Source organism: Solea solea, chromosome 18, assembly GCF_958295425.1.
Source record: "Solea solea chromosome 18, fSolSol10.1, whole genome shotgun sequence".
In the NCBI taxonomy this organism is placed as follows: Eukaryota; Metazoa; Chordata; class Actinopteri; order Pleuronectiformes; family Soleidae; genus Solea; species Solea solea.
The window spans coordinates 9,925,404-9,952,806 of record NC_081151.1 but is presented as its reverse complement, the minus strand read 5'-3'; the positions used below and the strand labels follow the sequence as shown (position 1 = coordinate 9,952,806).

Genomic DNA, 27,403 nt, shown 5'->3' with positions numbered 1-27,403 from the left:
ATTGACTCAACAAGATTAAAAAAAAATGTAGGTCCAAACAATATACGAAAGAACAAATCCATGCAAGTCAAGAAAAAGAACTTAGTCTCCTGCTCAGTCCTTTAGGGACCTAATGATTATCCAAACATAATGTTTGTCCCAAAGTTGTTCAGACGTTGTTCACCTTCATCATCATCATCCCACCTCCAAGCTCAGACTGTGAGGAGAAAGTAATCCTCGGATCGTCTTGGACGGGTAGATTTTCTGTCCCTGTCGTTGTTGGTTATTTCAGATCCATACAAAAACGCAGCATGTGTGACAGGATTCTTTTATTTTTTATTTTTTATCAGAGCTTGTTGAGGACAGTGAAGCTTTTTTTACTTCACTGTCAGTGGTGTACCTGCACCCTCGCTATTCTGATGCAGCTAGAATATTCATGAAGCTCCAGTTGAACAGACTGGTTTGCTTGGTGAATATGCATCATTCGCACTGATTGACGTGCGCTGCATTGAAGCAACTCTTGGCACAGGTTATTTACTTAATTTAAAGACAACATACTTGCACTTTTCCTGTGATATAAAGCTTTTGTGATATGTTTTTTTTAACACATTTTTTTTAAAATATCCATGATTGCACTGATGGATATTTGCACAATCTGTGCACATTATCACAAGATGTTCGATCGGCTCTACAATTCATTGTGAGTGATGCTCATTTCCCGGCCACTGGGATTTGACAGGTGTGGAAATTTAATGAATGCAGCTAAAAAAAAAAACAGGCAGAGAAAATGATTTGTCAACGCCGCAGTTGCTCGTTAAACCTGAGGCCAAAATTGATGAAATACTTAAGCAACGTTAATGAATCTTGAGTCATTAAGCGAAGCAATTGCCGTCCAGAGAGGAAGAAATTATTGATTCGTTTAGAGAAGATAAATATTACTATTGTTTTGGGAACACCTCAGTTACCTAAAGGTGTTATGTTGTCATCTGTAAGTTTGAATTTGTGACGCGTAGGTGATCGCCCAAATATGTTCCGATCAAATTTTAGTAAGAATCTATGCAAGGTGGGTCAAAATATCGATTTGGTGATATATCGTTTTCAAACAGTCACTGCCAGTTACACTCGCCAGGCGTCACTACTTCCTGTCTCCTCACGGTGGCGCTGCTCAAATGAATGAGGAAAACATGGGTGGAAGTGACCTGGCTGAAGAAGAGGGAGTTTACAGCTTGATAATGATGGAGAAAGCTATGTTAGGAAATCCATCCACGTTCAATGCATAGACTTTATGACCTTTGTCCTCTGTGCACTTTGAACCTTTAGCAGACGTTTTGTTTTCTTCACTTAGACACATATCGTGATGTATCGTCATCACTTATTGTGGACAAAACTGCAAACACATTACGTCTCTCTCAAAACTCAACGCATTTGAACGACATATGGTGTGTATGTGCAGGATCGGAGTACTGAAAGTCTTCTGGATCAGTGAATCGAAATGTAAAAACATGTTTAAGCCTTGGCGGAGGTCTGCGCTCCCTGAGCACTCTTCTTCTGGCATAGTTTGTTCATCAGATTCCTCTATTCACAGGTTTTTTTTTTTTGCAGCATTTGTGTTGGCTGAGTAGCATTTCACAGCTCAACAGATGGTTGTGTAGAGACTGCAAAGAGTGCTGAGTTTGATATTGTAGAAGTACCCCCCACCTTTGTGTGTTTAATACCCACAGTTCTTTGAAAAACACATTTGTTAGGTTCTTTGCAGTCCATATTGCTATATCAGTATATCATTATTTCCCCCCCAAAATCTAATATAAGTAATGAATTGGATCCCACCAGTCACTGCCAGTCAGAGTGGGACCAGTGCCATTTTTCTCTGTCACCAGCCGACCAGCCAGCTGCACACTTTGGTTCCTAATAGCAGAGAGAGGGAACTGTCTTGGGGCTCTGATTGATTAAGCATAAAGAGGTAGTTAGACTGGAGGCCATGCCAGCGAACATGATGGCAGAGACACAACAGAGGCACAACAGAGGGAGTCCAACAAGTCTTAGATTACCAGTCACATTGTTCAAAATCCATTGGAATCTGATCCTTTGCAGATTGGATTGGATTTCGGTTCACATTAACAACTACATGTGCACACGTACAGAAAATGTCTTATTTGTTAATAATCTCATGGCGTGTTTCTACCGCACAGCACAGTTCAGTTGCGTTTCCACTAGCATAGAACTTTTTTTACTACCTGCTCTAGCTAGGTTCCAAGTGCATGGCGTCGCCAGACTGCCGGCCACTGATTGGTCCGAGTGCCATCACAGAAAGAGACGTCCGACACAGAAATCGAGCTGAACATTGCCGAACTGTAGATCAGTTAAAAAAACTTGACAACCCAAAAAATGTCGATTAATCTCCAACAACAACCAGGGAAATGTCTAAAATCTCAATATTTATCAGAGGAGTCTGGTGTATTTAGCGACAGTCCGATGGAGTCTGTGCTCCGGTCAAATACTGAGCACATTTTTTATTAACTTATTCTAGTGATTCAGTAACACTGAAAGCAACTGCTTTACAAGTCACCACAGTTTTATGCAGCCGTGCAGTGATGACTCCGCCCACGTTGACCAGGTACTTTTTTTGTGGTGGATATGCAACCTAAACCGTGCCGTGCCAAGGCGAGGCGGGTCCATAGTGGAAAAGGGCCAATACTGAACTGACATGAATCTGATTTGGACATTGGAATTGGTGATTTGATTTCTGTGTGCTCACAGCCCTGAAAAAAACAGATCCAAGTCTAAATCAAATAAGTCACTGGAGCCTGGTAATCTGAACACATTAACCGTATTAAGAGACGGCACAGTGAGAAACACTTTGGTTGAGACTCATAGAGAACAGACTTGGAAAATTACCATCGGCTCACTGCAGAGTTATTCAAAAAATATTTGTTTGATCAAGGCTTTTTCATTTGTCACCAAACCACATCTTTTGTGAAATAACTAATCCTCAATGAATCATCTCTGATAAAGGCACTTCAGCAAATCTACTCCATCCAGGTTTGGTTGAGTCACTTTACCACCTGCGCTGGTCGCTGCCGCTAAAAACGCTGAATCATGCTCATGTCATTGTTTAGTTAGATTTCTACTCAACAGCTCAAGGTTGAATGATTTTGCTAAAATGTCAAACTGCATTTGTCTCCGACATATATTGCTGCTGTGATTTGATTTGCAATGTCATTTAAATACAGCTTCAATATTAACTGTGCTATAGACACCATTCAAATGTTTGACGACTACATCCAAGAATGCAAGATGTGAATTGTTTCTAATTTATTTTTTTAAAATTGGCATTGAACGATTACATTGCAGAGAAGGTATCGGTTGCTTCGGTACATATTAAATTGATTTATTTACATTGAAAATGGACCAATAAAAATGAGCTTTTCTTTTTGAATAATGGTGTTTCTTTTTTGTTCATTTCACTGATTCATGTAGGCGATTTGTGAAATTATGAAATCTTATTTCATTGGGTGTGCAGGAAATCAAATGTACCGTTAACAGTTAATGGAAGAAGATTGTTTTCTGCTTTTTTTCTCATTGATGGTAAGCTCATTATTGTCTGATCTTGCTGTGAACTTGATCTTCATATACAATTACATAGTAAGATGCTAGATTTGAGCTTGTTGCATCTGTGGGGTGGTGTCTCTTAATCACCACTCTTAACAATGGCAATTCTTTCCTTGCGTGTTATTTTTCAAACCTGTTCCTGCTTCTACGCTTTATCTTCACTGCTTGACATTCACTTCTTGGTATCACACAGTCATTTAGTACTTAGTCTGCTCTGCGTTGCGTATTTTGGTCCAGATCTTGCCCCAGATTTGCCTGCTGAGCAGAGGCTTCAAACATTGATGTATTCTGTTCATACTGTATATCAAAAGAAAAATGTAGAAGTGGATATACATGGTGTGATATCACAAGTCAGTGTTTGTAGAGAGGGGCTGATGATGATGGAGACATACAGAGAGACTTTGAACAGCTGCTGGAAGTCATTTTTTTCTCAAATAATAGGAGGTTTAGAGGAGAAAGTAGGGATAATGAGTGGAATGACAGCCATGTTTTATCAGTGAGGTGTGGTCAGCAGTGTACAGTCAAGAGCTTGTGTGAGCGTGCAGGCTCACTTGACATTCGTGCTTTGTGTGTGTGTTGTGGGGGACCTACATCTGTTTACACACTCACATTATGGGGACCTTTTTCCTTATGGGGACAAATGGTCAAAAAGTCCCCATAATGTAGATTATTACATTTTAAGGTGAATACATGCTGGTTAGGTTAATGTTAAGTCAGTAGTAGTTATGGTTAATGTTAGCGTTCCCAGGACCTGTAGGAACAAAAATACTGACCTTGTTAGGACCAGTAGTTTACACAGAGACTAAAACCTGGTCTCATTTAGGCAGAACCTCATTTATGAGAAACTGGTTAAATTCAGACCCAAGACTTGAATTGTGTTCCAGTTAGACATTAACTGGTTATGGTTATGGTTAAGGTGAGACTTTATTTAGACTGTCAAAATGAGTGGAAGTCAATGGAGTGTCCTAAGAAGAATAGCCACACAAACTGCTCTGTGTGTGTGTGTACATGCAAGTAGGCACAGCTGCAGTTTATCTGGGTGTGACCTGTGGAACACCTGAGCATATGGGAGCATGTGGAGGGTTCAGTGGGCATGTGATAACAAAACCCTCTCCATGAACGGTGCCCTGAGAAAATGAGTTCTTTCTCCTTTTCACGTTCAGGGTTTAAAGTTCATATTTCCGTGAGACAGAGTATAATAAAAAAAAAAGACAAATAAACCTTTATGGCCTCGACCAAAAGGGGACATTAGTCATGTGACCTGCTGTCAATACTTACCTAGCAGCTGAGATACAAAGAAAGAGACAAAGAGTGATTATGGTGTGTCTTTGTTGCCTAGATACAGACAAGCATTGCTCTAATCACACTGTTAATACACATATTTATCTGACCAGCAGTGTCCTGAGATAGATTATTTAGCAGGAGTCCTGTGAGAAATGAAATCTTCTCCTGCCTGAGCTTTGGTTTTATTTAATACAGCGGTGTGAAATCCCCACACGTGAACGTTTGTGCTGTACGTCTTATTGCCACTTTTTAACCACAATATTTCCTCGTGGTAGTTAGTGATGATTTTTTAAACACTATGAGCCTATTTAAATGTATGCATTAAAACACAACCCTGCACTGAAGACGGTGTTTTCTTTGTACGTCAGTTTCGTAAATCCACAGCTTTGATTGGCACCTTGCATAGCTTAATTTGTTGCTTTTATCGTACTTTTCGGCTGCTCTTTTCAATGCAATGATGACTCTTTGTGTGTCTTCAAAAAAGTATGTTTTGTCTTAAAGATGATTATATAGAATCATTAGACCCACCCCCTTCACGTTCTTTTTTACATTGGCAATATACTGACTGTGTGTGTGTGTGTGCATGCCTGTGTTTTCATTGAGGAAGTGCAGGGGAGGGAAAGCACCATTAAATGGGCCACTTGGATCAGCCATGCAGAGCTAATGAGGTTGAAATGTGTTGAGCAGCACTGCAGAGAAGGCTTTGTTGACCACACAGACAGTTGCACTCGCTCACTTAAGATTCCGACTGCAGGTCATCACCACACCTCACTTGGAATCTAAATAAAAGAAGAGATGAAGTGAGAACAGCGTGTTTCTTAAGGTCAGATTAAGTTAGCGGTTCTAAAAAAAAATATACATCTGTGCCTGACTTTAAACTTTTATGACAGAACATTCTGGTAAAAGATGCATTCTTTTGACATCATCATTGAAATCCAAGAATGTTGTAAAACTGAAGAAACTGAAGCCCAAACACAGTTCTGTAACAGTACATAATGTGCAGAGAGGGAGTGTTGGTCCTTTTGGGTTTGACGATTATGTGACGTGATCTGTTTTATTGTTTCTCTCCTGTTCCTGTACAATGGAAAACAAACAGAAAATAGCTAGTTGGTCATTATGATCAAACATGAAAATAAAGTATGTCTATTAAAACTCGGAACATCCCATAGCCAAACAAATCCAATCTTGGAAGGCAAATAAGAATTGTGAGGCATTAAAATGACATTAGATTAAAGCCACAGTCTGTGTTCTTTCTGTTTTTAAGATAGTTTTCCCTTCAGTGTACTAGAGCCCAGTGGAGCAGCTCAGATGTCCTCTTCATGTCTCCATACGCTCTCTACCCTTTCATTTTAGTGTTTGATTGTTAAGGCCACTGCTTGTCATCGCAGTGAGTGCCTGACTGATTTTGTGCAGTCTGGGGAAGAGGAAGAGGAAGAGGGCATGGAGGATGTGACAAAGTCAGGGTCGCCCCTCTGTAATGGAAAAATAAAGCATGAAGCAGAAAAAGGGGGGGGTTTATTATTTAGAGACTTATTTGCACTGTCATCAATGACTACATTAGTAATCATGATTGATTTTTGATTATTCATTTAATATTGAATTGTCTGATATTTTTATTTTTATTTTTATGAATCACTGAAAAATCCACTATATAATGTAGTGAAGGAATTTGTAAATATCCCTTAAGTACTTTGCCAGTGAATGTGTGACATGGTCTTTAAAACACACTTTTTTTTCCAGCGAGATAAATAATGGTGGTGAAACGTCACAGTGGTGCAAAATCTAACTACATTTCTGATAACAAACAGCATTAATGAAGTGATTATTACACTTGTTTGTCCTTTGATTTTATGCATTTAACATACAGTGTTTTCCGCCTCCGTTCCAGTGTGTGTGTGTGTGTGGCCTCTGTAGACTTGATTTTGAATGTGCATCAACAGGATGTGTTTCTAATTGTACTTGACATAGTAATGGCCTTTGCTTGTTTGGAAATTCACCTGTGTATTTTCTTTTGTAATATTTCCTTTTTGTACTCTGTGCTATAAATACTACGTATATTCCTTTTTAATCCAAGTAGCCAAATGTTCAACGCTAAATGCCCACCTCTGCCGTATCGTTGTGCAAATCACAATGATTATCTTTTCTGATGAGGCTTACTGTACCTACTGGGTAACTGAAGGAGGATGCACATTTGTGTGTCAGCCTGAGATTATTAGGTTTGTCAGTGGAGGAGCAAAGTGCTGCATACAGTACAATAGACGCCGCTTCCTCCCACACGCTGTTGCAAATATTCTCTTGTATCTTTACCCCCTTCTGTGTCTCTCTCACACACACACACACACACACACACACACACACTTATCAAACACACACTGACTGGTTCTTGCTTGTGTTTTCTTGACAGAACGGGCAGAGCACTGGAGAGGATGGAGTCACACCTGCTGTCAAGGTACGTGGCAGGAGCACACACACATACACACATGCATGCACATGTGTCGGTCCTGCACACTCCTGTCATTAAATATAAGATGCATCAGAAGCAGGAAACGAGTGAAAATGAAACGCGTCATTCTGAGCCACTGACATCTCTACATTGTGCTCGCTCATGCTCAGGCTTGCAAATGAGTGCCTAAGCATTGATTTATTCATTTTGCAATTGTGCTGACGGCCCTCCGTGGGCATTAGCTGGCTGGAGTTTAATATGTTGAAGACTTGTCTGGTGAGGCTGCTGTGATAGTGATGTGCCCGGGTCAATATTGTAGGGTTACACATGCCGCATGTCCTACGGCGATGTTAACACTGCATGCGGCGACAAATGCACACGAAAGTGCACACCCTCTCTGAGAATCACCGAGTCAGCTCGTTTTCTGCCTTTGTGCCTCTGGGCTTTATTGTCCTGCCCTGAAACATGATCCTGGTTTCCTGCTGTGTACACTATTACACTCAAGACATATAGCAGAGGACAAGGAAATGTTCCTTCTTGCTTTCGGTTCTTTCTTGTTTCAATTTGGCCTCATCTCAGAGGAAAACGTCTCTGGAGAGCATGCAGCCTTTTCTTTGAGTTCCAGAACGATGTGCTGTGACTGAAGCAGAGCTGAGTGCACTAGAAAGGAATTCAGTCAAAGGACTTCGGCTGATCTTATTGGTTTTACATTGCACTGGCCGTTAACATGAAAATATCAGTCCTTTTACTCACTGTGTGTATCTGCATATGTGTGGCGACTGTGGTTTAATGTTGTATTTGAGACCCGTATTCGTGTGTCACACACACGTCTGTGCAAACCTATCTTTGTTTGTGCCGTGATTGGATCACTGAGGACTAATCAGACGATTTATTAAATCTTCTTCTTCCCTGGTTCAGACAGCAGTTGTACAATGTGAGCAATTCCTGTAGTGCATTGCAGTTATTGAACATGTGGTCTTTTAAATATGCTGGGTCGACAATGCGTCACCAGTGAAATTCTGCATCTGACAAATTTTCATTTTAGGGATCGGATGATACCACTTTTTTTTGTGTCCGATACTGATATAATAAACCTCGTCCAATATTAGTCATACAGTCATTTTAGATTATTTATGAACTATGCTGTTAACTGTACATTTCTGCTGAGTCATTTTAAAGACATAATTCTCCAACTGTAAATATTGTTCTCAACCAAACATGACTCGGCTGAAATGCTATTATTTGTACATTATTACAGTCTGTGCATAGTGAAGCATGCGATATATTGTATCAGATTTTAAATTTTTATCTGTCCCATATCAGTGATTTTTGATCAGTATCAGACCAATACTGATACTGATTGATACCAATTCCAATCCCTAAATTTTTTTAAATTGACATCGACTAATCGTTGCAGCCCTATACCAGTTTATCGTAAATTATCAGTTTTCTTGCCAATACACAGCTCTGATATTTTCCATTACTGACAAATACACACACAGTACGGTAAATGTGTGTAAATTAGTTATCCTGATTTTCATACCATAACTCTGATTCAATGGTCTGCTTTTCTTTTTTTTGAAGGTTTATGGTAGCTCACTGACTCATGTTTTGAGTAATTTTTTTATGAGGCTAGGAGTTGCTGAGCCGCTTAAATAAAGTTACCGGTCTTTTATGACGGCTGATAACAGAAGCACTGAGTTTTATACTGACACTATAAACCAGCCAGGACTGTCACATCACGGCAGATATGCCATCCTTCTATTGGCTTCAGCATCCACTCTGATGCCAGTTCTTCCTGTGGGATCGGTGCGTCCCTAATCACATCCTCATCACTATACTGGGATTTAAGTCAATATTTAATTATAGCAGGAGCCTGCGCTGCATTGTGATTCTGTATGTGTACATATTGTGCTAATTGATTGAGGAGTATTTCTCTAATCTGTTTACGCGTGTAATCCTGTTAACTACTGTCCTCGAACAGTCTGGTGTGTCTGGAAGAGTGCTCGCTCAAGTTTCTCAAAAGAGATTGATAAACAGTGTGAGATAGGGTAAGGCGATAATGTATTTTTCAATCAATCAGCTTGTTCTTTTTATATAGCCTCTTAATATAAATATATATATATGTGTGTGTGTGTGTGTGTGTATATATATATATATATGTGTATGTGTTTATGTATATGTATATGTATATATATATATATGTGTGTGTGTGTGTGTGTGTATATATATGTGTATGTGTTTATGTATATGTGTATATATATGTGTGTGTGTGTGTGTGTGTGTGTATATATATGTGTGTGTGTATATATGTGTATATATGTATGTATGTGTATATATGTGTGTATATATGTATATATATATGTGTGTATGTGTGTGTGTGTGTATATATATATATATATATATATATATATATATTTCACTATGAGATCCAGGGTTTTTTTTAGGGGTAGATTTCACCCCCCAGACCGTTCAGCGCAGTGATCAATGCTGAGCTTCTCTCTAAATGCTGGGAATCTGATAATGGCTGCTGTTATCTACTCTAGCCATGGGAGTTACCTGGCTCCAGCAGAGGTAATGAGAGCAACTGAGAAGCAAGGAGGGGGAGGGGATCAAGGTAGCAATTGTGACCGCTGCTTTTGCTGCATGATGTTATAACCTGTAAAGTCCGTTAAGTGAAAGTCCTCAGCATTGAGTGAGTGAGTGAGAGAGAGAGAGAGTCATTCATATGGGGTTGGTCAGATAGTCAGTTTTCTGTCCCTGGAGAAAGCATCCACAGGACTAATGAGCCATTTCTACTGTCTACTGACATTTCTCTCCCTGACTCCCTGAAACCTAATAAGCACCCAAACAGCCTATTACTCAGCTATGCTGTCCCTTTTTTGAGCTTTTTCTTGAGCCATTAACCTTATGGTAAATGTGACCATAAGGAAACTCTGTCGGGTCACCCTTCACGCGGTTTCATTGTTGTTTCTTGAAGCCGCTTTTTGTCATCAGTTGCAGGACAGGAAACATAAAAAAATAGACTCAAATGAGATAAAAATCAACTTCCATACTCAGTTATGACTTCATCCGTGAAGTGTCGCTGAGATGATGCTGTGACATCCGTCAGGTGCCGCGTGATGGTCCAGCACGAGACGTCAGCTCCGTGCAGTTTACCAGAAGTGCTACAGCGGCCTCCAGTGTATTGCTCGGTCTTTTTACATAATTGTACTCCACTGCTTCTCACTCCGTGGCACAAAGCCAGGCTTCAAAATGTTTCAGAATGTGGGAAACTTGCCCATTTTCTAGAAACAAATCATATTATCTCCTTTGCCCTTTGGGATGGCTCGGAGGAAAATGTGCTTTCAAAAGGCTGCAACAACGGATATGACAGCATCGGTTTCAGGGGAAGCGGTGCTAGAATTGGGTGTTTTGGAAAAAACCTGTGGCATACTGTCTGCCTCAGGACGGTCAGAAGGAAACTGATGTGCTTTGCAGCCTAGATTTATCTGCAGAGAACATAAGAAGGGTTCATTTTATCTTTCAATTTGACCATTAGTACAATTCTCACTCCAATGTGAACTCCCACCTGCCAAGCACGAGAGCAGGAGGCAGAAAGAGCTAATGCCTTTTCCAATGGTGTCAGTGACATTTTTTGTAGTCCCTGTAGTGTAGATAATGGCTTTTTCACTGCGGTGAGGTGCTGAGCGAGTGCCGTTTGTGCTCCACTGCGCGAGTGACAAGAGGGCACATTGGGGAGAAGGCCGGAGTGGGTGGGGGGGGGGCTGTCAAGAGCATGAGTGGTGGTGAGGGCACAGAGGGAGGAGCAAAGAGCACAGAAAGACTGTAGAAATGGATTACAGAGAGGCAGCCCTGGCATACTTTAACTCTCCCTCCATTGTGTCAGTTCTAGTTCCAGTTACAGACATATGTCAGAGCTCTGTGACAAAGACTTGGCGTTCAGATGCCAAAAAAAAGGGAAGCAGCAGAATAACTCGGCACCTCAGATGCACACTGTGACTCTCCTTGATTTCTGTGAATCAAACGAACTCACACTCCAAAGTAACTCTAGCTAATCTGTCGTTAACCACAGGCCTGCAATCTTGCCTTGTTTTTCACGTGTGTGTGTGTTTTAATAAGACGGCTCAGCACTGCCTTGGTGTCGTGTGCTTTCCGGACTGATTAAATATTTACCAGTGTAGATAAAGTGGAGGACGGGATCGCAGCTTACACGATGATCTTTTTGACCTCCAGGCCACTACAGATGCCCGCAGGGCTCGCGAGCCATTTCCGTTCCTGTTCCTGTTCCTGTAGCCAACAGCCATTGTTTGTTTGCACATGCATGGAGTCGGCATGGCAACGGCTCTCGCTTTCTTACACAAACCTGACCTCGCACTTGATTTATGTGATTTACAATACACACGCATGCGTTTGTAAGACCGATTGTAAAATCCTGGCCGACGGCACTTGTACACACTCTGCTCCCTGCAGTGAGCTGTTGTGTACCATCACTTTCATGGTGGTGGCATCATCTATGTAATCTACTCCACACTGGCGAGTGGGGAGTTGTATGTAGTGCCGTCAAGAGATTAAAACAATTGAGCGATGAATTAATTATGTGTAATTAATTGATCTAATTAATCTCTTTTTTTTAATCGCACGTAAAAAATGACTTAGAAAAGCCCAACTTGAGGTATTTTCTTTTAAATTCATTATTACGTTGTTGTGGCAGATCAAAAGATTGATATATAATAAAAAAAAATGGCTTTATAAAGTCATTTATTGTTGACAAACTTGAGCAGATGCAGCCATTTACGTTCCACTGTGTTCTTTTGTCAAACTCCAAATAATTAGAAAATATAAATTAAAAATAAAACCATATAAAGTAGCCTTTAACGCGATTAAGAAACATAACACGCTGGATATGACTGTAATTAATTAATCGCAATTAACACCCCTAGTTGTATGTGATTGAATTGCGTTACTGTCAGATGTGAGAGTAAACCCAGTGCAAATTTCCTCTATCTATACATGAATAGTCGTGGTTGCTAAGTGACACTAATTAAGACGGTAGAATATTGTTGTGGAAGATAAGCGCAGATAATACAGGGGACACCTGAAGTGCCGAGCCACATCCCGTTCTTTATCAGTCATTTACGTAACAGGAATCTGTGGAGGCTTTGCTGTGAATCTCTGGCTTATCGTCCATTCATATTTACTGGAAATAAATGAATTATGTCGTCTGATTCTCAGAGACAAAGCAGATGATCTTGTTTCTCAGAGTGACCAGTGATGTCAGTGAAGTTCTTCCCTCCCTGTGTCTGTCTTTTGTTGATACAGAGCAAATTCTTTTAACCTTTTTAGGGCTTTGAATCTAGCGAATTCGCTGAGCTCTCCCTCTGATCAGCTGACTGCAGTAAGGCAGTGGAAACGTATAGGTGGTCGTTTCTTTTCACCCTTCTCACTTGACATTTCCAATATTTCTCCAGGTCTGCTTTTCTATTGGCTCAAATCCCAGCAGTGGCTGTTTGCATTTTACCACTTTTACTGCACTCCCATGGCCCTTTTAGGTTTTTGCTGACTAATAGTAATGTTTATGTGAGAGAAAACGAGGACGTTTGCAGCGGAGGCTTGTGATATTTGCTCTTGCTCTGCGACCGAAGCTGCTGTTGTCTTTCTCCGAGTCTTGGCGCTTTTAGTGAAATTCAAGTGAGCTGAAGATTGCAACATGGAACACGGAGATCAGTTTTTCCCCGTGTTTAATAAATAACCTGTCACCGTCCGAATATGGTGCTATTCGCCGACCATCTGCTGCGCCTACTTGCCAAGATAATACTATCAAAAGTCCAATTCTACACATTTGACTTCATCTATTTCTCAGAATTAAAAGGCACGTAATGATTCCATCACTTATCCAGTGGCCCTCTGTGTATGTCGTTTTTCTGTAGGCAGCTGTAGCGCCCGTATTCATCAAATTAAAAAGCTCCACTTTGAGTCGTTGTGGTTATAATGAAGCACTCTGCCATCATTGTCTTGTGAAGGTGGCAGCATCTGGAAATTCTCTCTCTTTGGTGTGTTCTGCCTGCTGTGGATGATAAAAACCTTTATGGATTTTCTCGTAGTCCACCAACACATTGACATATGAGGCTCCCTCCCATTGCTGCCTATGGCCAGTCTGACTTTGACAAGCAGGTCAATGTATTTGTGTGTGTGTGTGTGTGTACACACATGATTCAATCCTTAATTACTTGAAGGGGATTTTTGAGGTTCAAGATGTGTTTTTTATGTGAGTTTAGGTTTGAGTTAGGGTAAGGCTTGGCTCTGGCATTTACTTTGTGTTCTTTAAGGTGAGAGTTAAAGTGCTGTGGAATGCATTATGCCCTCACTCAGTATGCTGTGCAAAAATGTGGGTGGATGGGTGGTGTTAAAGCGAGAGAGAGAGAGAGCGAGAGCGAGAGAGAGAGAGAGAGATAGAGAGAGAGAGAGATCCGTGCCAAGACCTTTTACACACAGCTCTACTCTGATGCAACAGGATAAAACTCTAAATTAGAGATCTGTTATGTTGTGAAAAGTGTAAAAAATAAACAAAAAAACCCAAACACGGCATCGTGAATAGTAACACCAGCTTCGCCTCTATCGTGGATACTGCGAGAGAACGACATCCGTGCTCAGTGGGCGGGGTCAAGTTTAATAAAGGTTAAAAATAAATACAATTGAACTTTATGGGAGGAGTGACTGTAAACACAGAGTACTTTCAGCTCCGTCCTGTCTCTTTTTTTCCCCCCTGATCTGCACATCATCACCTAACAGTCGAAACCTTTTTCTTTTTTTGCGAATAGTCTTCATTAGTATCTTGCAAACGTCGCCAGAGGAGTGATGCGTCCTGCGTTATTTCACACTGACTGTGATCCCCACGGAGCGGATGCTTGTTATAGCAAGTTCTGAACATGTTTTGGTTCTGCACGGACGGCGCTAAACACTTCACATTCCAAAGCAGGGTTAGAGGGAGGGGTTAATAGCAGGGTAGTGAGGTTGAGGGCACGGTGAATAGAGCCGCCTGTGACTGATTATCTCACTTTGGACCTCAGTGTGTTGACTTATATGATGAAGAATACATTATTGTCAAGTCCCTGCGCACTGACAGTGTGTTTGTGTCTATGTTAGGGCCTTCAATGGGTTCAACTCACTTGAACTCGGACGGAAATACACCATGTGTCCGTTTTTGTTCTTCCTGTTGCTAAATGAATCCGCCACAATTGCAGCTCTGTGTTTAATTCTAGTTCTAGCTCTTTATTTCGGGGGGGTAAAGAACAGTGAAAATGACACGTTTCTAATATGGCACATTGCTGATTGACAGCGCTGTCTGTGGCACAGACCCGGGTGGTGCCCGTCACAGATGTGGCTCCATAACACACACACACACACACACATGCATAACCTCTCATGACAACCCATAAAAATGTTAAGCAGGGTGTGAGCGTGAGGGTGTGTATTTTTGTAGCCTTGTTTTGCCGACAGCACTGTCATTATATAATCCAGAAGTTTGCATTGTTTTTGGATCCCATTCTGCTACAGGGCACATTGGAGGCAGTCTACACACACACACACACACACAGAGTGGGCCTGGATATAACCCAGACACAAACACTTTGCAGTGTCTGTTTCTGAAGGAAGAATATTTATTTGCCCTGCTCATCTTCACACACACACACAAACGACTCAGACACAAACCACAATGATGATTCTGTGCTGATAAGTTGCCCTCGCTCCCCCAGTGGCCTCGCTTCCTCTCTTTGCAACATTTTCACATTGTTGCCACTTAATACCTCAAATTCTCATATGATTTCCTGGGTGTGTGATTAGCTGCTTCTCATCTAAGGCAGTTAGAAAGAGCACAGAGCTGTTTATTAAAGATAGACCCCAGAGTTGCCACGCCAGAAGCCATGCTACTTTCTAATGACTCAAAGAGACTTTTGTGATTTTGATGATTATGTCAGAGGACGGAGGATTTACAGATGTAAGTCCCTTCTTTCTTTCTTTCTTTCTTTTTTTGCAGGTTTATTCATTTTAATATATCATTTTTTGTTACATTGTGCAAAGAAGGCAAAGGAAATATTCACATTTCAGAAAGTAAGAATAATCAGAGAACTCACTGATTCGTTCATTATCGGCATCTGAGCTGCAGAACATTTATGATGTTCATTTATTTTATGAATTAGTTGCCATAAATCATATATCATTAGTATTCTTTTGTCACTTTTCGCCACTCTGCCACAGCAGTTCCTCATATTACACGTGATTATAAAAGTGTGATTTTCTTTTCTTTTTTTCCTTTCTTTTTTGTGGTTCAAATCAGTCATTCGTTATCTGATCAAGGACAACCAGAGCCATCAGTCACTGCTTTTCATTCGTGTTTGATCAGACGGTTAAAAAAAAAAAACTGCACGTAGAGTGGACCGTAGTGTTCCAGCAGCGCATCAGATGATGACAGGGAGTGAAAAGTGATGACGCACACTGACACACACACACTCACACGCACACACACACACAGTCCTCCTGTCTCTATTCATGTTCTGGTAACCTAAACCAAGTAAGTCTCAAAATGATTTTGTTAAGATAGCAAAATAAGCACATTCATCCAACTTCTACCACTTTATCCTCCGGGTTCTGCAGCTTCCTCCCACCGTCCAAAAACATGCAATATGGGGATGAGGTGAATTAGACACTCTAAATTGACCGTAGGTGTGAGAGTGAATGGTTGTTTGTCTCCATGTGTGGCCCCGCCCGTCGCCCTATGTAAGCTGACGCGACTCTCATCGAGGATAAAGCGGTAGGAGATGGATGGATGGATTCATTCACCTCGTCTCAACGCAAACCTTTGGCACTGGACTTAAGAATTTTGTGATTTATACCCAGAGGGCAAACCATGAGCGATAAAGAGTAATACCTGGACCACACACACACACACACATCCACACAGATGAGAAAAAGCACTGAGGCTTGAAGATGTTCCGCCTCCATTTGACCCTCATCATTCTACTTTGTAGACTCGACTTCATCGCCGCATGCTCTGCTCTTCTCTTCCTCAACCCCCCCCTGTCTTCCATCACCGCTATCACTTCTCCTCCGCTCCCCTTTGTCGAGACGAATTCATCGCGATGTCCTTGGTTGCGCGGCAATTAGTCAATCCAGTGGCCTTGATTTTTTTCGTTTCTGCGGAAGTTTCTCCGCCAAACGTCTTCTCCCTCTCTGTGAGTCAGCCGCTGAAAGACGCCGACGGCCTCAAGTTGAGTCCAGCTGAGCGCCCTTTTGTCCAAGTGCTGAATACGTGCTTCGCTTTTTTTACGGCAAGGTCGCACCGGAGAGATTTAGCGACAAAAAAAAACACAACATGTTTGACATTGCAAAGTCTGATTGAACGGCAAATCAATTGCTCTCGGTGAATGGTTTGCAGGCTCATCTGTTATGTATGAACAACCCTGTGTGTTCCTGCTCTTTTGTTGCAGGTTAGTCAGTTAACAAGAGTGTGGAGTGGAAAATCGGAGCCGGACAGACTTTGCACCGACACGCACACACACACACAAAATATTGTGTGTGTGTGTGTGTGTTTGTACAATAAATGCAATCATTTCCGAGACTTGCCGTCATTCACATTTTATCAAGTGTGAGTCACTGTGTTGTGTTTATGCAGGAAGTTAATTGAGCCTCTCTAAAAGGGTTTAACGCAAATTAAAATGGCTTCTTATTCTTTGCAGCAGTGATCAGACCTTGTTATGATTGCATCTGCACACCCTGGAGGCTGTGTGTGTGTGTGTGTGCGTGCATATTAATGTGTGTTGCATGTGCAGCAGTGCTTGGAGGCAGTAAATCAGTGATTGTTAGGCCTGTATGTGTGTGTGTACAGTACATGCATGTGTGTGTGTGTGTGTGTGTGTGTGTGTGTGTGTGTGGGAGGGTCGGTGGCATTTGATTGAATTGTCTGTCAAGTGAATATCCTCTTATCTGAGTTTATCATCAGCAGAAACGCTGTTAATGTGGCTCTGGCTGCTGGTGGGCACGGAAAAACACACACACACACACACACATGCACACGAGAGAGGTTGGGAGATGGTTTACTGCCCAATTACCCAGCCTGCTGCTGTGCTAGAAGGGGGCTTTAAATCGTTGGGTTCTGTTCTAAACAATATAACCTCGGTTACTCCCCTCTGTCCCGCTTATTGCCTCTCAGCCGTACAGTTATTCTTTCGGCTCCGTTTCCTAGAGATGCTGTCAAACTAATCCTTATCTCTCCACCCAACCCGTTTTTTCCAAGTCATCTCACTGCAATCTGTTTGTTTTCAAAGAAGAGTAAAGTCTACTGTGGTCATGTTCCTTTGTGTTTGGTGATGGAAAGGGTCGGATTTGCCAAAGTCGCGAGATTTGACTTGTGAACTTCCTTCTTTTACCGGCTTGCTGTTTGTTTTAACACACCCTCTCCAAGGAAAATCTCAAGTATTCCATGCCCGGAGGGAGCGATGCTCTATTTATTAAACATGAAGTTCAGTTTACACGACCTCCTTTGCTGCAAAGATAAAAAAAAAAAAAAGTGCGTGTGAAAAGATTGATTGAGCAATCGTCTCATAACATAATGCTGCTTTTCCAGTGTCAGTTGGAACAATGCCCAAACTATGGAAACTGGGATCCAGTCGCTGAGAATTTACCTGAATGAATTCTTTATTGTCTAAAAAGTGACTGACTATCTATTTTGTTGACTTGTGTACACACATAATTCCCATTTATTTATATACATGTTCAAACCTAGACCATAGTTACAGTGCTTAACACATTTATTAGACCACCCAATATAAGGTTAAAATAAAAATAAATGGTAAGTATCAAAATCAGTTTTTTATTTTTCTGTAACAGATAATACACCAGTATGTAGAAGCTCTTTAACTTGAAATGATATTTTTAATGCTAAAATATAATTATTATTGTTCAATCTTACAGTTTTACACAAAAAAAAACCCCAGAAAAAAACAGTAAAGATGTCAAATTATAGTTTTTTACTTGCATTCCTGAATGTAAAAATTTAGTGGTTGCAGTTTTGAGAGAAGCCATTAGATTTCTAAAATATATATTTTTTTATCGTCACAAAAAAAAAAGAAAAAAAACGCGCAAGTTTGTTTTCAGTGTACAGCTGAAATAAAGGAAACAACTCCACTGTTCCGGTACTTTTGGATGGGGACTGTATTGACTCCATCTCCTCCTCCATCCATCCATTCATGGCTGGTGTGGGACTAGTTGTCATGGTTACTGTGTCCTTGGCATCACTAAAACCTGTATGTGACTTGTGCTGCCAGGAGGTACAGTATAAAGCTTAGAATAACTCATGTATGCACACACACACACATGAGCTCTTCGCTTCACGCACAGGGATCTTCATTCATGCAGCAGTCGTGGTGTGAAATGCACCCGCACACACACACACACACGCACACGCACACAGTGCAGTTACCGTTGCGATCACTGTGAGATCACAGTCTGTCCCATTAGTCATCTGAGCGTCTGTGTCTTTAAAGATAAGTGTATTTTCTTAAAGGTCCCTGATATTAGAGGAACACTGCCAACCTTTAGAGGCCAACATCATAAATCACCTTACAGAATTAATACAGATAAATCCTGTCTTCTGCAAGATGCTGTGTGTGTGCGTGCGTGTGAGTGCACGCGTGCATGTGTGTGTGTCTGGCATCAAGTTGCATATTGAAGTAGAACTGCTCATATTTGTGAAGACGGATACTGGCAAATGTTACTGGAAGCATCATCTAAAATTGTTGTGTGTATGTCTGTGTATTTGTGGGTGTGTGTGTGTCCTTGCCTCTCACACCACCTCTTGTCATACAAGACGATTGCTGTGAGATGGAGACGGAGGGAAAAAAAACAACAAAAAAAAACAGTTGCCATAGTTTCACGCTTCTCCTTCTCGGCGTTGATTAAGGAAAACGTTCAGACCCCGCCTCCTCATCATGTATGGTACTCATTAATATGCATCCTTCTTTCTTTTCTTTTTTTATTCTCTCAGCTCTGTCCCTTTTTATTTATTTCTCTCCTCATGTCATGAAAAACCTCCCTCCAGTGCATTCATGTCTTTGTGTTCTCTTTGTATTTCCTCATCCACTTCTGCATCTAAGCAGTTTTCGGTGTCACTTGTAACCTTTGACCTTTGTTGCATAGCAACGGTGCCAAACTGCACGCGTTGGATCATATTTTTTATTGTCCGTGCTTTACTGAATGAGCTGATAAAAGCACTGAGCTGTATCACCTGTGGAAATACCCACACAGTTAAATCAGACAAATCTATACATGTCATAGTGACTTAAATGTTAAAGTAAAGTGCCGTATTACCTGCAGCTGTAGACACACTGTCATCTTCTCTTCTTTATTCCTCTTTGTTTTTATGTTGTTTTTTTTCATTTTATCTTAAAATTTCACTGTTGGTTTTTAAAGTTTGGCACCCTCTCACCTCTCTCAACTTCTTTTTCCTTCTGGTCTGATAACTGGCTGCTTTTAGATGAGCCAGAATCCGAGGGTGATCGGGCCTTTTCTGGAGCTGCCCCTAAACTTTGGAGCAAAATGAAATCTGCCCTTGCCATTAAACATTTAAATCACCTTTGAAGACTCCCCTCTTCTCCTTGGCCTTCACTTCAGGGTAAAAACTAGTCTATGTAGTTTTTAACCACTCTTCTATTATCACCATTTTATTGATTTTATGTTACTGTGCCATAAACTTGACATTTTCTATTAACACTATATCAAGTCGGGAAGGGCTTGTCTTTTTTCACCTCACTCTTTTGATTTTTATGACCACATTAATGTTCAAGGTTCAATCCCGATTGACTCATCATCATCCTCCGTGTGTAGAAACAACATTTTTCATTTCAGTGTTGTGTATTACAGCAACATGTAACATAAGAGTGGAGTGCGACTGACGGTGTGAGTGTCGCTTTGTTAAAACAGCAGTTAAACACATGTACTTGTCATAAATGCCCTAGCTAAGGATTTAAGATGTGAACCAGCGCGATGCTTATGGGAATGCTTCACCGATTAGCATTTAGCTTTGTATTACAAGAATAGGAGTAGTATTTTATATATATATATATATATATATATATATATATATATATAATAAAAATATTATTAAAAAAGTGCTTCCCAACCTCAGTTTCCCCTGAATCAAGAAATATCTTCATTTTTTTCCTTGTTACGTGCCCACCAGTGACACATGCTCCTGTTAGCGTAGCTGTTAGCAAAGATGACGGACACGTTCACATTTTGGGAATGAGGTCCCGTCCAATGAAAAGTGCAGAATTAGCGTCGCAGTGTCAATCCTCGGACCAAGTGTCACTGGTGGGCACGTCACTTGTCGACTCAGGTGAAACTAGTAATACAAAGCTAAATGCTAAATGCTAAATGCTAAAAGTGTTCCTTTAAGCGTGTGTCGTTAAAAATGAGTTCACACCAGTGTTTACATGTTAAGGTCATGTGTGTGTTGTGAGACAGGATAGACACGCTGAATACAGGAAGCAGGAAGTGTGGACTTGGATAGGATGTGTTACTATTTCTGACTGCGAGTGAGGGAATAGTTGTGTGATGACGACATGGTAATTAGAGATGAGTGAGGAAAAGCTCACGCAGTGTTATTGTTTGTGTATTTATGGGCTGTACTCTGTGTGTGTGTGCTATAGAGCGCTGCACATTGCCACTGCAGCCTGATGACCTTGTATTACCAGCATCCACCCTCTGATGCTGTCCCATCCATCTCTCCCACTTATCTCCCTCGCTTTTGTTCTTACTCCTCCCCGCCACTTCGGCCCCTCTTTTTTTATACATGTATTGATGAGTGCTGACATTGTAGCCATTACACAACGCCATTATCGCGTTATGTCAATTGGACCCAGTGCGGAATTGACTATCATGTTACCGCTGTCCTTGTTGTTGGTGCTATTCATTTTACAGATGCCAGCGCAGGGTTTCCTGTAACATCTGCACTCACCCTGTGCTACTTCTGGTGCACTTCCTGTCACGTCCATAACTCTGGCGCGATGACGTGACAACACCGGCACCAGTGTATTGTGAAGCATTTTAATAAAACGATGGATCGCCTGTTGATGTGAGTGGAACGAATGAGGGGACAGATGGCCGAGTCCGCTGAAAGATGGGTATTAACCCCTGTGGTGCTCTCTGCTAAGTTGTCAAGGGTCAAACGCGTTACCGCGCGACACCGACAGACGCGCGACTCGTCACAAACACCCGTCAGCAAATCTTGTGACCTTGTGTAGCGTCACTGCTTTCATTTGAGTTGCTGTGGGGGGAAAAAAAGAAAACGATAATTGATTGTGCAACATATACTTTATTCATATGTATATATATATATATATATATGTGTATATATATATATATATATATATATATATATATTTATATATATATATAAATATTAAAGGTTATATCAAGATATATTATTGCAGAACTAGTTAGAGCTGAAACAATTAATCGATTACTTAATTAATTGTCATTTTGATAATTGATGAATCGGTTTGAAGCTTTTTTCATGATTAAAACCAGATTTGCGATTGTTTAAGCTTCTTAAATGGGAATATTTTCTTCATTTCTTTGCTCTGGATAACAAATAAATCATTAAAAGTGAACCGTTCTGGTTTGTGGAATAAAATGAGACATTTGAGAACGTCCTCATTTCCAGGTTTGACGAACACCGATCAACATTGTTTAAGGTTTTCTGATATTTTATGGACCAATCGAGAAACTAATCGACAGATCAATCGATTATGAAAGTAATCCGTTAGTTGCAGCTCTCAAACTGGTTTGCGTGTTATGATTTGCAGTCATCTTTTCTAAGACGCTCCTGTCTTCAGCGTGTACGTGACTTTAACAGCAGCCACGCTGGCAAATACAGAGACAATCCTGTTAAGTAGTGAGAAGGGATTATGACTCTAAGTATGTGCAGAGCTGATAGTTATCTGTTCCTCTGTTCTACCGTCAGCTTGAAACGAATCCTCCTATTCATCTTTTCATTCTGCGTCTGGTCTTTTTTGCTTTTTTCAGATCTGTTGATCTGCGATGATCACTGTGCATCTTTTCCTTCCTCCTTGTTACTTATACCCGACTCTAGGTCACGTCTGTCACAGCAGGTGTTGCTAAAGTGAAAAAAAGACGACAGATAATTCATGTGTCAGCTCGGGGGGGGGGGCAAAATGAACATGGACAGATGGAGAGGTCGGTTTGTCACGGGGGGGGGAGAAAGGAAAAAAAAAAAGGTCTTATAATCTACAGTAGCGTGAATATATGAGTCATCTCTGTCCTCCAAACTACTGCGGCATTCTTTGGCTCATGCCGTCAGAGTTTAGAAAGGTGCAGAGATGACACAGTCCCAGACTGATAAAGACAGCGAGAGACATTCCTGTCTCTCACCCCACCTGACAGATTTGGGTCCCTGCCAACAGATGCAGGTCTGGAGGACAACACATCTTCAAACTCTGCAGCTGTACACGCTGTACTATATATACACTGCACAGTTAAGTCTGAAACACTATTCTCTCATCCTAAAATGATTGGATTATTGGACTATTATTGTTAATCTGAGGGAAAAATGGGTAACAATGTGTAACCAGTCGCCATTTTTAGGAGGTTAACACATGGTAACTTACATTTATACATTACATGTCATTTTGTTTATTGTTTATACTTCATTTCCAGCTCCAGATAGTGTCATGTAAACAGAAATGTTCATTATACTGATAAATATACATTTATTCTTCACAGTAATGACACTGAACCATGGTTGTTTGGATTTAGATAGAGGTTTAAACTTCTCCCTATAAAGTAGGCCAATTATTGACCTCGTCTGGACCTCCTCTCTTCTTCTTCTCTATTTTTCTCCCCTTGTCTTCTTCTCTATTCTTCTCCTCTCTTCTTCTCTGTTTCAACAGTCAGAGCTGCCGTGTTATTAGAAATCGAGCATGTGCTCTTGTTCCATTTTCCAGGATTGCATAGTGGCGTCAGTGAGAGACCTTTTTTAATGTTTTTCTCCCGCTTTCTTTTCTTATGTTTTTGTCGATGCTTTCAGTTTTTTTCTTTCTTTTATGTCTCTCCCATCTAGTCCACTTTTTATTTACGACTTTGTTTTGTAAACCCAGCAGTTTAGAGCTTCCCCGGTGTCGCTGTGAGACACTTTGACAAGTCATGGCTGTTGCAGGGTTTCAAAACCTGTGGGAATATCGCGTCTGTGATTGGACAGTTCCCCCAGCAGCAGCCTTGATGCGGCATCAGCTCCCCTCCCACATGTTCCCGTTCTGTCCCACCTCATGTCTCCTTCAGTGTAATTGATGTCAGAAGCAACGCTGAGATTTGGAGGAACCGCGAGCTGAAAATGTGAACATGCCCTTACTTGGCTACAGCTACTCCATAACTTCTGTGGAGCAAAGCTGTAGACTAACACTGGCCCCTTGTGTTTACCAAGGAGTATTACACCGTATCAGTGTGACGGTGAGAGTTCAGCCTATTAGTACATCTGCATACGTTAATGTAGGTGTAAATGCTGTTTTAACATGAATTTAATTGAGACACTATATCCACATTATGACTGGGCAAAAATAATTTCTTCAATACATTTTTATTTATATAACACTTTACAATATCTGCAAGGTACTTTGCATTAAAGACAGAAAATAAAAACAAAGTTAGCAGGAGTAAAATACACATAAAAACAGTGAGGAAAACCCAATAAACCCAATAAAATAACAATCAATACATTTAGAAAATGTACAATTAAGAACAGAGGGAAACATAAAGTATTATTTTTACTTGATACCAAATATCAGTCATCAATCACAGTGATCATTATATTTGAAAGATTGTTTTATTGTAAACAGCCGTGGGAAACTTTGTCGTGAAAGGTCTGTACTGCACCGCTGTGGGTTTGAGGTTTGGTTTGAGATTACCCAAATGTGGGTCAAAGGTGAAATTCCAAACTTCATTTCCGAAGAAGTGTGCATCAGCCTGAAACCGAACTTCGTTCTGCTGCGTTTGACACACATATCCGCGTGTCTGTCTCCTGTCTCTCCATCACTCCCGGTCTCCGCTTCGTCTCAATGAAAAACTGCTTCCTTGAGCCACTTCCTGTCCTCGAACCCCCCTTTTCCCACAAGCTGCTTATGTCTTTTTTTAAAAAATTTTTTTTATAAATAACATCACTTCACTTCCCATTTTGGTGCGGCGTGGCCTGTGTGTGTGTGTGTGTGTGTGTGTGTGTGTGTGTGTGTGTGTGTGTGTGTGTGTGCAGATTGTATCGAGGTTCTTGCGGTGTTGCACACCGAGTGTGTTGGCTAACTCAGTTGTAACTTGCAGTTGTAAGACTGTGACACTGTGACAGCTTTGGTGACATGGACAGAAGTGGACACAGACATGTGGAGGCTCTTATTCCGCACCAAAACTCGTGCAAAAGAGGCAAGTGGCTGCATGGTATATTTTGGATTTCATCTGTGAAGCTGAGCCGTCAGGTCAAGTAATCGGGGTTTAAAGTGCGACTATTAATCAAGTTCCATTTTGTGTCTGAGTGTGCCACTGATTATCTGCCCTCGTGTTGCACCGTGGCATGTCGTGACCTTGTGGAGGATGTTCAAATGAAAACCAGCTCAATTCTGCGGACTCAGATTCTAGACAATAGCGGTACCTTTGTGTGTGGCCTGTCTTCAGAATATCTCTCTCGAGCAGCAGCAGCAGCGATTACTCTGAGAAACCGCTCCCCGCTGCTGTGTTGGAGTTTCTGTGCAGGAAGGAAGTACGATCAATTCGAGAAAAGAGGAAGTGAGAACTAGGAGGGAAGAAGAGGTTTCCTGTCACCAGTGTGATCGAAAATTCTGCCCCCTCTACGCGGGGTCTGTGTGCATGTCTATGCAAATGAGTTTGTGTGTGTGTGTCGTAAAAACCCCAAAATATTTTTTATTCTGTGACCTACGGCAACTTCTCCATTCTAACACAACCGTCCTCCCTTCCTAGAATGAGTCTCATATTACCTGGATAGAGAGGGACTTTGCCAATATTAGAGTCCAGGTAAGTTTCTATCGGGCCGCTCCTCCTCTGCTGCTCTCCGGCTCGCTGCCGCTTACAGTAACATGTGTGCGTTTAATCCACTGCACATTCACACACCGCCTAAAAGCAATCACTTTTAGAAGAACTGGAAGGAGCCAGATCAATGTGGTTTAAAGCAAATGCATTTACTCCTCTCTCTTGTTAACAAGGTATTTGGAAAGAGCAATAAAGTGAGAGACGGAGGGAGGATTGAGCTGTTTTAGGAGACAGGATGGACACGGATAGACTATTATGAGAGGGACACACTCGGTCAGAGACGGGGGAAACATCTCTGTTGTCCACCGAGTGGACTTACCTTGTCGGTTTTGGTTTTGAGTCAAGGCAGTTCCTGATGACACAGAAACACATGAGGTGTTCTGCAGCATTATCTGCAATCATGTGAGCAAGAACACTGCCAGTCACTCCTTTTTGTTATTCTCTCTCTCTCTCTTCTTCCTCTCTCGCGCTGTCTCTCTCTCTCTCTTCTCGCTCTCTCTCTGTGTGGGCCTTGTTGGGTGCAGGACTGTGAGAATAAGAGCTGGCTCTTCCTTCCTGCATGCATTGGTTCCAGTTCACTTCAGATGCACTCACTCGCTGAGGGCACTTGAGGCTAATCAGAACAACACAGAGAGATAGAGAGAGAGACAGATAGAGAGAGAGAGAGAGAGGGACAGAGAAAGACAGCACAGGAGGGACAATGGAAGAGAAGATAAGGAGTTCATAAAAGGAAAAATCCTGTAAAGGCCACTTGACCCTGCAGAGAGAATCCATAAAGGACAGAGGCTGAAAAGGTCTTTTTTTTTTCTTCTAAATTTACCTCCAGTCCACAGAATTAATTCTAAAATGAGAGCAGGGACGAGCATGAAGTGTCCTCCTGCAAGGATGAGGTGAGGTCTAAGTCGAGGGAGCACGGCGTTTGCCTCGCGGGCAGGATGATTATAAAACAGTGATGGAGAAGGACAAGAGAAAGTTCAGCTTGTTCAACTTGCTCACCCTCTACCTGTCCAAAAAGAACAAGGCTTTGTCCGGCAGCTGCAGATCCACAGCTGCAACAGCTGCAACAGCTGCAACAGGCAACGACACTGACGCTTCACCTGCTCCAAGAAACACCTGGACGGTAAAAAAAAAGAGACTCTTCTTCTTGCCATAGTGATAAACTTTGATAAGTATCAAAGGAGCCGTTGTTGGTGTTTTTAAATGTCGCTAATGAAGACGCTGCAAAGAGCAGAAGAGTCCTTTTTCTCTTGTTGTGGTTGCTTTAAAATTCAGTGAGACTGCCGCAGCTGAAAGTTCTGGTTTCCTGTTGTCAAACACAGGCCCTTTTGTTGTCGGTGTATTGTCATCATTGTTTTTTTTTCTCCACTTTTAATTCGTCGGCTCGTCTTTACAGTTGCAAAGAAGAGTGTAAAGTGTGCGTCCAGAGTCGAGAGGAGGAGAAACTTAGTTTTATTGAAACACTGAATATTTACACGGGGATCTGCATTTGTTTGTATCACAGGCTCTGCAGCCGCCGCACAGTTTTCACACGCGACTCAAGAGGCAAGATGTCCCACTTTGTACTTTGTTGATTTGTCTCCCCTTAAACCACAGTGTTGATTAAAATGTCTTGACGCTGGGTTAAGCGTATGTGCAGCGCAGCGTTGTACTTGCTTGCAGCGTGACACTCGGGGATGGTGTTGTTGTTGTTGTTGTTGTTGTTTTTGATGCATTGGTGAACTTCTGCAGGGTGTTGCTGATCATTCGTGGTTAAGGTTTGACACATCAGTCAGCAGCAGTGCCAGCTGTCTGCGCTCCACCCTGTAAACTCTGTGAAATGTTCACACGCACACACACACACACACACACACACCACCAGTGCACCGGTGGGTTTTGGTGACACTCTCAGTTTATGTTGCATACTCATTTCTAGAAACCTTGTTTAAAAAAAATAAATAATTGAACTTAATCATTCCTTACTGACACACACACACACATTGCTCT

The 27,403-nt window shown here is 41.4% G+C and overlaps 1 protein-coding gene across 3 annotated transcripts in view; it reads left to right on the top strand.

Moving 5' to 3' along the window:
• rps6ka1 (ribosomal protein S6 kinase a, polypeptide 1) overlaps positions 1–27,403 on the top strand; it is a 39,628-nt gene that overhangs the window by 1,549 nt on the left and 10,676 nt on the right. The window contains exon 2 of one of the 3 annotated variants that reach the window (XM_058615960.1): positions 7,277–7,321. In XM_058615960.1, coding sequence (XP_058471943.1) covers positions 7,277–7,321 — 45 coding nt within the window. Of the gene's footprint in view, positions 1–7,276; positions 7,322–25,291; positions 25,406–26,033; positions 26,541–27,403 lie in introns of those variants that run through there. The other 2 variants (XM_058615961.1, XM_058615959.1) reach the window with 2 other exon arrangements.